Raw genomic sequence first — 12405 nt, 5'->3', positions numbered from 1 at the left:
CACGACCTGAATGTCATGCAGATACAATTGCTTGCGCTTTTATATTATTATTAATAATTCATCATTAAATAACTGGTCCCTCGCCTTTTATTTATTAGCATAAGTTATGAGACTGTGCCGTGATAATTTGAAGTAATATTCTCTCCTACTACACTTCACCCGAGTCGGAGTCAGAACACTTCTAATCGGGGGCATTAGGGTAAACTGCGGCAGGGCAGACAACTACCATTCGAGAAATCAATATATGATGTAAATGCTTCGATAAGGAATTTCCCAACTCGCCAACCCAATTCTAAAATATGCGGCAAAGTATTTTTCACACACACACACACACACACTGAGCAAAAGATGCCTCATCTCTCTCCCTCCCTCTCTCTCCCTCCCTCCCTCTCTCTCTTTCTCTCCGTCTCTCCATCTCAAACACACAAACACACTGCATGGTTTCTAGCACATTCGAAATAGACGACATAATATGTCGTCTATTATACGTCACACTGAAAATATTTCAGTGCTGCATAATAATAATCTTGAAGGCTAGCTTACCTTTAGAAGGGCTGCAGGCCTTGATATTAATTTCTCCTTGCAAATAGCACTTGGTTGCTTGATCTCCGAACAACATATTAGTGCCTGGCGCTGTTTATTTCCCATACAAACTTATTTTGACGTAATGACAACGTCAAATCATAAGGTCGTAGGTCGTACCAGTCGGCCTAATTCCCCAAACATGACCTTTTAGAATATGGGTTTTTATTATGATTATTGTATTTCACTTCTGAAACCCCAACCAATTCTAGTGCAAGTGATGTTATGAGCCACACAACTGTGGGAAGTATGCAGGTGGAAACAAATTGATGTTTTACACCTGTCAAATGTGCCACCTCATTTGTGTGATGTCTCCTTTTTGCTTTGGGAATGTCACAAAAACCTTCAAATATCTACTATTTTCTTGTGACATTTCTCACCTCTTAATTGCTCAGGAATATTAATGAAACTGACAAACGTCATGTCTTACCATCCATTTGAAATTGATGTGTAATTCCATTGCTATCAATTGATTAATATAATTTCTGACACATCTATCTGTCCATGTACATTTTTTTTTTTCCCTACTGCCAAATTGTAATTTACATCTACTCGAATCTACATGATTATATAATCCACATAATGCTGCCTGTCACAAATCCGTAACCTGTATATAATGCCTGGAGCCTCAGATTTGATAATTATCTCTTTTACCCCAAACCCCCCACACTTAAACATCGAAGCTGTCTGAGATTTGAAAGCAGTCCATGCTATAAAGCTTTACCCCCACAGCTCATCTTACTCGCTCTTCCATTATTAGTTAATTAGCAGATAGCATGCCCTCTTCTTTACAGCCATTAACCAGCTGTAACCCTTCAGGGTTAGATCCATCGCTTCTTCATACTCTTCCCTGCACCCAAACAGATATCACAGCCCTTGAAACCTGTTGAAATGCAGGGTTAGCACCCACTGATGTAAATTATTCCATATTCATGTGTTCTACTTGTGTCTGTTTGGCGATGATAAATACAGCTATGTATCCGCACAGGGTAACTTATTTAACATGCTAATTACGCAGTAGGAGGTCTTGTGAAGGGATTATTCTGGGCTGAGGGTGAGGAAGATAGTGGGGGTTAAAAGAATACACCACATACTAATTGCACAGGCACAATGAAGGACACTGTCATAGCTCGGGTGGCATTAATGAAGATATATAATTACATAATGAAGGTCGACATATTGGAGGAGAAAGGTATAATTTGTTCCTAACATGACAGAGAGAGACTATAACATATACAAGTCTGCACTCCTCTGTTCTTTGTACAGGAATTGGCCCATCATAATCTTTAAAAGCTTTTTTATTATGTACAAATAGCATTGGCAGTGCTTTCCATTAATGTATGTAATGCTTGTCTAATTAAGTCATCAATACCAACTAAATTATTTATATTGATTATTTTAGCAGGTGTAACAAGAGTGGTTTTAATGCATCCTAACTGTTGCCGAGTGATAAATCTAATTTGTTTATTGCATTACAGGAAATGAACTAAATGCTGCTTCAGCTCTGTAAGTGTCACCTGGCTTATTTCCAGGAGACGAGAGAAACTCTTCGCTTTTATACAGTTATTTGTATTTGTATTTCTGACCACAATACATGACCACAATATTTAAATGTTGACTGAGGAAGACAATAAACAGTTTACCACCTGCTACGTGGGATATGGCAATATATGCTACATGCTGTTAATGTAAAGCAATGTATATAACAGGTCCACCGAAGTAAATGCTACAGTATTTATACTACACGCTGTCGTATATAGATTTCCAATTTAAATGGAAAATCAAGTGAGCCTGTATTCTCCAGCTCTTATGTCAGTTTCATATGAACCATGAGACCATTTAATTTAGATTTGCATTGAGCTATAATTATGTAAATCATAAAGAGCTCACATTTCACTTCACAAACCGTTTTTTTCCAACGCTCTGAATGGCGCCCTAAGGTAAGAGCTTGGATATCGAAGCACACAAAAGCCCAGTGGTAACAGTAGGAATAGAAATAAAGTTAGCCCTTTTCTAATGAAATTATTTTCTTCTGTGAGGCCGTCTTTGGTTCACCTCATAAAGGATATGAATAATACATCACTTCAACAAGTCTCTTGTTGATTGAAATAAATGTTCACAGGCTAAAGTTTAATCTCGGCTCCTGTTTTCCTGTTTCGTTAACAGTCTCAGTAATAGCTCTCCCATCAACTTCCTGTTTACTGTGCTTTATTCAATCACAGGGCCACATCCTTCACAGACGTGGTAGTGTCCATCTGCGTTATCTTCGCCATGTCCTTCATCCCTGCCAGCTTTGTCCTCTTCCTCATCCAAGAGCGAGTGACCAAAGCCAAGCATCTGCAATTTGTCAGTGGAGTGAACCCCACTATTTACTGGCTGGCCAATTTTGCCTGGGACATGGTAAGTACCTGTTTTGTTAGGCTGCATCACCTCCTGACTGATCACTGCTTCTCGAGGTACAGTGTAGTATTCCCACTTTATTACTCAATTAATTAAATCTGGCTTTTGTGCCACAGGCCTCATTTTAGCCTAGTTTGATCATCTCCCACAACGCTAATGATATTTATTCCAAAAATGGCTATATTCAAATTTGAGGAAGAGATGCTGTAATTTATAATGTGGCTTTTAGATCAATTGCCTCTGGGAAGAGCTTCACCTGAGCAACAGTTATTGGCTGAGGCGTAATTATCGACACTAGCTACCCCTGCTGGTTATACTTAACAGGCTTACTTGCAGTTTCCCCGAGGCACAGTAGAAATAAACATTTTATCAGCCACCTTCAGTAAAGAAATGGCATCAGGGCACTCATCATTATGGGGATAAATGCTGTCTGAGTGCAAGACAAATGTACCAACGGTGCCAGTGTAATGATTCCAGCCTGAAGCTTTCAGCATCTGCACGCATGTTCCGTCAACAATAGAAAACAGGAAATCCACATTGAAAGCCTTTTTATGTAACTGGGCATATTTTCTTTTGCTGGGAACTGGACATACAGTAAACCACTCTTCCTCTATATTTACTGTTTCAATAAAAAGTTGAATGATATCAAAGTTGTCAAATATATTTATTGAGTTCTCTGGGAAGATAATAATTTTGAAAGCCTTTTTTGATACTGAATAGGTTGAATAGAAAAATTTCTTTTTCAGGTTTCGTGATTTGAAACTTTTTCAGGTTTCACTGAGCAACCACTTGCTTCCAATATGAGACCGATGAGTCTGTTATTCACTGAAAATTGAAGCCTGGCGCTTCTGAGTGCTAATTAAAAAGTCACTGACTGATTTTATAATTACACATTGTCTGAAATATAAAAAAAAAAAAAAAAACAGAGAGAAAAGCTCAAAACCGTACAATCTTTTGATTTAGTTATGAATACCCTGCAGCGCTTTTTCATCAAAACACCTTCATCTTCAACCTCTTCTGATAAGGACAGCTACTTATTTGCTTGTTTATGTTTGTTTTGACAGTGTAACTACATCATCCCTTGTTTGATTGTGATTGTGATCTTCCTCGCCTTTCAACAAAAAGCCTATGTTTCCCCTCCTAACCTGCCTGCACTGATTCTGCTGCTTATCCTCTATGGGTAAGTTCTGTTAAAAGCCTGATACTTCAAATGCATCTGTTGATGATCTTATTTTTGTCGTACAAGTTTTGATTTTTGAGAGATACATGGTGTTGCATTTAGTTTGACTGAGCCAGCAGCTCTGCTGATGTCTACTGATAAGCGGATAAGCAGAGTCTGGTGCTTAGTTGAATATGTATAGATATTTAGGAAGTAGAAATATTTCTGACAGAATGCTGTTTTAGAGACAAATGGCTTTCTGTCGTTGACAGAATATGTTGATTGTAAGTCATCTGCGTAATTTAGACGATGTGCTGAGCTGTAGTTCATAAGAATTAGTATCATTATAGCATTGTCTCACTTTAGCTCCCCTCAGTTGTGAACTATACTATGAAGTGTTGGTGTCATTTATGAAGCAGCAGTGCTGTTTTTGGTCAGATTGTGTTCATGCTGCCCATGAATGTGGTCCCATGTGTCAGTCAAACCACTTCCAAATGTGTTTGTGCTAGGCCTATAAGGTTTATGTGACTGTGTGTTGTTTTCTTCAGGTGGTCCATCACCCCCATGATGTATCCAGCCTCCTTCATCTTCAGTGTTCCCAGCACAGCTTACGTGGTTCTGACCTGCGTTAACCTCTTCATTGGTATTAATGGGAGCATCGCCACCTTTTTTATGGAGCTCTTTGATGATGATGTAAGTGCAAGCTTCAATCAAACACACATGCATGTGTGCATGTATACATACACACATTATGCAGTGAGTGTATTCACACATATATGTATATATGTATGTATATATATATATATATAAATATATATATATATCAAGTCAGGGCAAGTCAAGTATATATATATACATGCACAAATGTATAGTTAATATAAAGCAGCAGCACAGACAGTCACTCTTCAGTGACTGCACGGAAACTATATTTGGAAGCTATAGCACTACGTGCTAATTGACTCGAATCCTAGAATGCTGTGTTTTCAAAGAAGAGACTTTCGTACGCCTGTGGGTGGAGTGTGTACCTACCTGGCATAACTTTAAATGTATTTCCTTTATCCTCCCAAGGATTTTTCAAAGGAATTATTTTCCCCTTTCTCCTTAATGTTTAATCGTTTGGTGAGAATTGAGTCTTCTGAGAACTCTCCTTATCCATCTTTCAGCAACTGTTCATTTTAACTGTGAGCTGCTTTAGTCGCTGGGGAATCAAAAGACAAAGACACAAGAAAGGAACTGGAGAAGAAATGGAGAGCTTAGTTTGGTGAGAAAAGAACGAGAGGGTGATGTTGACTTGTCAGTCATTTCGTTTTTGATTGGTGCTGAAATCATTTTCCATTTTGAAAAAAAAGAAAAAGAAGAAGAAGACAGAAATTGGCCTGTTGTGACTATAAAATGTGTTTAAGTGCCAGGATTCTCAATAGCAAACTCCAGGTGGTGATAACTTTTCTACTTTTCCTCTGAATGGAATATATCTAATTTGGCTGATTGATTGTATATCTTGCAAAATTAGCTTCCTGCACCCCATTTGTTTTCACTTCATATTTTTAGCTTGGCACTGATCAGTCATTACTTCTTAACAGTCACAACGGTGCTTCACTCTCTGACGAGCTACTTGTACATCAGTTTCTTCATCAGAATGTCTCCCACAGCACTAATCCGACACTTCAGATGGAGGGTAATGTTGTCTGCTCAGAGTCCTCTGCACACTCTGTCCCCCTCCGACGTTCCTGCCCTGACTTGATGTCTCCTCTGGCACCATGTGGTGATGGCATGGGATGTTTTCTGTCTCCTAACGAGGCTGACTCATTTGCATTGCAATTTTATTATCACCAGCATCCATAATCAATTTGTTTTTTCAAGCTGGTGCATCTCTCCTCAAACAAAGTGGTTGTTGCCATTTTGTTGTCGCTGCATTCACTTTATTTATTGATACAGTGTTAGTGGAGCATATTACTCATAAAGGGCGCCACTGGTGATAATTTAATGGACAGCACGTTGCCCACGGGTAGAGTAAAGGGACAGATTTATGGTGCACTTCTCTTGTCCAAGGCAATAGGGACAGAGATAGTGTTTCTATGAGACTCGACAGGGACACAGGGTCCATGATAATTCAACTAATCTGACTTGATTTTACTACTGATAAAGGAACCTGATGGCTCAACATCAATCTGCAAATGTTATTTTGAAAGTTCATTAGGTCTTCTGATTGAACTTAGTTTTTTTATGTATTGTTTTTAGACAATAGTTAGTTTTCCTTTATCTTTGTTAGCCAGTTTCGTCAGTTTCACTTCTGCGTAAGGCGGAAGATTACCCACAAAAACTGGTTAACAAAGGTAAAGGAAAACTTACTATTGTCTAAAAAAAAAAGAAGAAGTACAATTGCAGCTTGTTTCTCGTTTTTGAAACCAGTAGTGCTCCAAAACAAACCATTTACAACGTAGCTAACACACTGTCGATACTACAATGATGCCCCACTGATCCTGCATGTCTAATCATTGTTAGATTCCTCACCAGTGACATTAGTTCAACAGTGCTGCGTCAAAGTTAACTATAGAGTTCTCTGTTTTCGAACACAGGGTGAATCTAGTTTGCTTTCGGGCATGGCACCATTTTTCTAAGTGAGGACGTCGCAAAAGGAAAAGAGTGAACAAGCACAGCTGCAGTGATACAGACTCTGTGCCCCAGTTTTGTCTCGAGACGAATGGGAGATTTTCTTCCCCCCAGGACTGTCCAGCTCCCTGTGGATTGCATCAATCCCAGTCTACCTTAAATGCTTGAAGCAGTGTCTGAGTCAATACCTCCACCATGTGCCACTCACAGATAACCACAGGCACAAACAGATTTTGCAGGATAAAAGTATAGGTGTGGCAGTATGACCAGATACTACCTACCTCATGTCGTGTAATTGGAGTCCAGCAGCCAGTACTGATGGTGTGTTTTATAATAAAAGATAGTTTTATAATGTACTGTCACAACAGACAGCTGACTGGTCTCTCCTCATTTTGTTTTTAAAAAATAATAGAGTAAAGACTAAAAACCAAAACAAATTAGCAAAAACTCTTCATATAATATCAAACTGGTCTTCGAGTGGGAGTTGTGTCTGTATGTCACTGTGATTCCCAGCATTACAAATGAGGCCCTGCTGTGGGAATTAGCACAAGTAGCGATGTGGGTCAGATAAGCACCTCGCAGACAATGCCACCTTCAAAACAATTTGAAAATGATTTATGAGTGTATAGCATGAACGTAAGGGGGGAAATTGTCCACCATTTCCATCTCCAGCTAAGAGTCTCTTAGATCTCATTGATGAACACCCAGTCAAGAAAAGATGTTATTTCATTGTATTGATCTCAAATTAGGTCTTGCCTCCCTTGCATTCATCTGCCAGATAGATGGTTTATATTCAGCCAAGGTCAGAACTATTTATTTGACTTTTGCTATCAGCTTAGTTTTAGTTGAATCTAAAGAACAGTGAAGTCGTCAGCAAACCCCGAGGTGTAATGTGTGTTTTTGTGTCTACTGTCTCTCATGTAATACAACCAGGTTAGTGAATGTAGTGTTTGATTCCACTCCAGTATAAAATTGCACTGCTGCTTCTACTCTGACAAGCAGCTGGTAAATAAAAGCTGTTTTACTGCAATAACAGGACAAACATGGATTAAATTATAACTGTTACAAGAAACTGGGTGCAAAATGTTGGTTAGAAATGCTGATGTGAAATGATGTTGTTGGATACACCTCAGTTCCAGTCATTCATGTGTGACCTTTTGCAAGAATAAGATATCAACCTTTATGCATTTTAACAAGCCATGTTTTTATTGTCTTATTCTTTATCGACTATTTTTTCTGTAAGGTGGATATTCATTTCTGAATGCTGGGAAAACCGAAGTATTTATATGATATCGATTTTTAAGTGTGTTTACTGCTCTTTGTTCCCAGCAAAGGTGTAAATATAGAAATGCACTGTTGATAAACACACAGTCGGAGATCTGAAGGTTTCCTTTGACATCACAGTCAATGAGGACTTTTCATCATGCTCTCGTATCTGCTGATGCACAAAATAAGCTCTCACATGCGTTTGTCCACTGCCGATCCTAAACAAAGGAAGTAACATGGAATGATTTCTTATTTTCGACCTTTATGCTCTTGAATTATGTGTTATGAACAGTAATACTATATGAATAATAAGAAATACATTACCTTTTCATGTAGCACACTTAGTTTATCAATGCGTGAATGTTATGAATGTATGGCTTTAGCTCAACTTTAGAACTACTGTCCTGGAGTTGCTTTTTCACATATCTGATCATATTTACCTATTTCATTCTATTTCTATTCATCATGAGTATTTGTGAAAAGAAGAAGCAGAGACAAATGCGCCTCTGCTCACCCCTTTTTTTTTTTCAAGAATATTTATTGTTTTTTGTTTGTTTGTTTAGATGGTGGCCTCTGTAAAGCAAGGCCTAAAGTTCATTTCCAACACTTATTCTCAGGCTTTAAAAACCAAACAAATTTTATTTGAAAGCAATTATACACTCGTACAAACATCTCACATTTAGTGTAATGCTTTCCTGCAAATAAACCCTCCGAAATGTTTCACAGTAGACCTATAAATGTAACATTTAAAAAAACAACAACAAACTTAGCTTATTTGTTTCCTTACCAAGAGTTGGGTTTGAAGAACAATAACAATGCCAGTGGCTATACCATTGTCATTGAAAATGCAACTAGCATTCAATTAGTTTAGCTTGGCATAAAAAAACACTTTTTTGCCATTTTATGTGGGTGTTTTATGGGATTATGTTTAGCCATGAACATCTAAACGCTGTGCCAGCAGAGATTGAAAGAAGCCACTAACACAGGGTGGAGCATGTTAATTAGTGAGCTTTAGGAGTGCTGGTGAGCAGATATTAAGTTTGGACAGAGCCAGGGGAGATTTCCACTCTTTATGTTTAGCTAAGCTAACTGTCCACTGCATCCTACTCTATATTTAATGTCAGCACATTAAATATGGAGTTGATTGAGTGAGTGGTGGGATCTAATTCTTAAAAGATTTGGGAAATGTCGACAGGTGATCAAGAAATGATATCTGAATTTGAATAGTTTTTAAAGCTCGGACTCCCGTGGTTATATGCATTCATCTTTTACTCCCTACTGAAAGCTTACTCAGTAAATCTAATAAATTACAGAACAGTTGCGCCCATCAGTGAATAAATTCTGACGTCCATCTGCAAATCTCTACATAGCTATAACGAAAAGCAACGCTTTCCCTGCCCCACCCTTCTTTGCTTTAGCACCCCCCTGAACAGAAATGATGGATTTGTCCAGTAGTCTCCCCATGTATGCAAAAGCTTCGAAGACTGTGCTGCAATAAAGCCGCATGCATAATGCATGAACTTGCATTTGAAAGCCATGCTGTGCCAAATGCAGTAATAGTTTGTGTTCCCTCTTTCTGACGTTTTCTACTCTCACCCTTTCCTCCTTTTCCTGACTTTCTGTACCATCTTCTCTGAGCTTGTTGCAGACTCTTCCATTGTGTCTTCATGTAATCAATTATTATTTGGGGAAGGACACATAGCTACAATATGCCCTGAGACAATGTTATCTTTTTGTTGTTGCCCTGTGAAACAGTGAAGCAATAATGTGTCGGCTTTGTGTTTGTGTGTACCTCTCTTTTTGTTCTTGTATACAGTATCAGAAGAAGGAAAAGAAACAGAAACATGCAAAGAGCCTGTGGGCGTTATGTACTTTTTTATTTCTTTTTCTCTTGTGTTTCTTTGGTTTTGTTCCGGTGATGCGCCTTCTTCACTCAGTGATGCTTTTCTGGATAAAAACCAGCATGTTTGCGCATGCAATATGTGTGCCATCTCACAGATCCCACCATATGTGCTGTGGTGTTTGCTTCATTTCAATATCAAGAAAGTAGATGAACTAATATTGCTCTCTGCTCCCTCTACGTATTATTTGCATCCCCACAGCAGTAGAGCACTCAGCATGCATGTCGAGGGAGAACAGGATGTTTGTTCACTATCCACACTTGCATCAGGGCAATGTATTGTCAAAGTGGCTAGTCAATCTATGAGGATTAGGACGGTGCAGCTGATCTCCCAGTCAGAGCTCACATAACCAAAGCTTTTACATGCTACTCATTTGTGTCTTGTTTGTGTGTGTGTTTGTCTCAACAGAATATTTCTCGCATCAATGACATAGTGAAGCAGGTGCTGCTCATTTTCCCACATTTCTGTCTGGGCAGAGGACTAATTGACATGGCCAAGAACCAGGCAATGGCCACACTCTTCAGCAGTTTTGGTGAGAGGCCACAACCACTATCGCATCATAATTAATCTGTGAGAAAATAAATGGCCACATTTTCCAGAAACAAAAGTGACCACATCTGCTAAGCACTATTGATAATAGAATTTTCCATTACACAGTCCAAACTTGCATCAGTTTCTCGTCACTCAAGAGATTATATTTTAAAACAAGAAAGATTTCACTCCTTGTCTAATACTGTTTCGTTAATGGAAACAGGACATGGACTCTTTTTTTTTTTTTTTATTCTTTAGCACAAAAAAATAAAATATAAGACCTGTAGTTGTACGTTTAGGCCCACGCTAAGTTTTAGTCATTGCGCTATTGCAGGGACATTGGGGTTTTGTAATGCTTTTCACTGATAGAATCGGGACACTCGGGAGCATTTCAAATGTGTGTGTATTTGTGTGAGGATTAGGGTGCAAATTGAAACAGTGCTGTTATATATCAGCACGGTTGTGAAATGCTGAGAACCACGCACGTCACGTGTGGACAAAAAAGTTGACTTAAAAATAGACAGAATATGACAGAACTCGCCAGGGACACTCACACCACGCAGTGGTAGCACCCAACAGCGTATTTAGTGATTATTATATGCAGAGTGATACGACAGGTATCAGGTAAGTCCCAGTGCTGTTATATTCAATATCAGCACTCATGGAATGCTTCTCATCCAATCAAATTGCTTGTTTGCAACGGGTTGGAGCTAACTGATGTTGAGATATTTCAATCTGGACCAAAGAGGTGGACCAACTACTATATTTTGTTTTGCCAACATCATTGTTACCCCTGTGCGTTGGTTTTCTCCGGGTTCACCAGTTTAAGAGGTGAGCTGGGATTGGCACCAGCAGCTCCATGACCCTCATCTGGAGGATAAAGCTGGAGATGTTACCCCTCATCTTCAGTATGTATTTGAGCCTTGAATACCACTTAAGCAACATAACCAGTAACACAAGGCTCATCTTTGTCTCTACTTTCCTCATGTATTAAATTTAGACCGGTGCAAGGGTGAAGAGGAAAACAGGGGCTTTGGGGGCATCAAGAGGCAAAGTGGCACATGAAAGAGGAAGAGGAGTCTTATCTGTAGAGAGATGGAGCAGGAAAAGGGGGTTTGAGGAATAATTTGCGGCAGTGGTTGAGAGCAGAAAGAGGAAAGCAATCACAACTTAAAAGGGCTAGTGTGGAGAGGTGCTATTTACCAGAGAATGAGACCAAAAGCACTTTCGTTTTTCTTGACTCTTTAGTCTCCCCTATCAGGCTCAAGGATTGTAGAAGTCGAGGGGAGAGAAGAAAATCGGCACTGATTAGAGGATGGGGCTGTCACTGCTTTACTTAACGTGTTCATTAGCTAAAAGAGGCGTTAGCAGGAAAAGTACAGGATATCAGCAATTTCCCCATATTACAGTGGTGACTCATATTTCTATTCTTAAGCCTGAGTAGCATTTAAACTACTGTTTCACTGTCAAATCTATCCCTGAAACACAACAAGAGATGACACATTCCACCGCTCTACTGAATTTTGACAAAAATATATTTGCTTCTAATATAAAACACACACGCTTTTGCTGAATCATTTGCTAAGCTTGTTGATAAGAGGTGGAGATCAACATGAACTTACATGTTTTTGATGTAACGCCCTCTGTTTGTATTTTGTAAATTCACACTCTTCCTCTTGTTTTCATCCTTTTTCCCTTGGTGCCATCTGTGCAGGTGAAGACCGTTTTGAGGATCCACTCAGTTGGGACATGGTGGGAAAGAATCTTTGTGCGATGTCCATCCAGGGAGTGGTGATGTTCGGGATCACATTCCTTATCCAGTACAAGTTCTTCTGTAAACCAAGGTACAAATGTTTGTCAACAATAGCAAAGTCAGATTTAATTCCAACAAAGTTACGTGATGTTTTCCAGTCAGCTCACCCCATGTCCCTCCTATTCTCCTCCATTTAAATTAGC

General features: G+C 39.0%; 1 protein-coding gene across 1 annotated transcript in view; it reads left to right on the top strand.

The window, feature by feature from the left end:
• LOC122773533 (phospholipid-transporting ATPase ABCA1-like) overlaps window positions 1–12405 on the top strand; it is a 52899-nt gene that overhangs the window by 4747 nt on the left and 35747 nt on the right. The window contains exons 4-8 of the mRNA XM_044032293.1: window positions 2805–2982; window positions 4047–4162; window positions 4690–4834; window positions 10327–10450; window positions 12164–12293. Of these exons, the coding sequence (XP_043888228.1) occupies window positions 2805–2982; window positions 4047–4162; window positions 4690–4834; window positions 10327–10450; window positions 12164–12293 (693 nt within the window). The remainder of the gene's footprint in view (window positions 1–2804; window positions 2983–4046; window positions 4163–4689; window positions 4835–10326; window positions 10451–12163; window positions 12294–12405) is intronic.

This window comes from Solea senegalensis, linkage group LG8 (assembly GCF_019176455.1).
Source record: "Solea senegalensis isolate Sse05_10M linkage group LG8, IFAPA_SoseM_1, whole genome shotgun sequence".
Taxonomy (NCBI): domain Eukaryota; kingdom Metazoa; phylum Chordata; class Actinopteri; order Pleuronectiformes; family Soleidae; genus Solea; species Solea senegalensis.
Note: the sequence above shows the minus strand (reverse complement) of the source record. Positions and strands in the feature narration are given on the sequence as shown.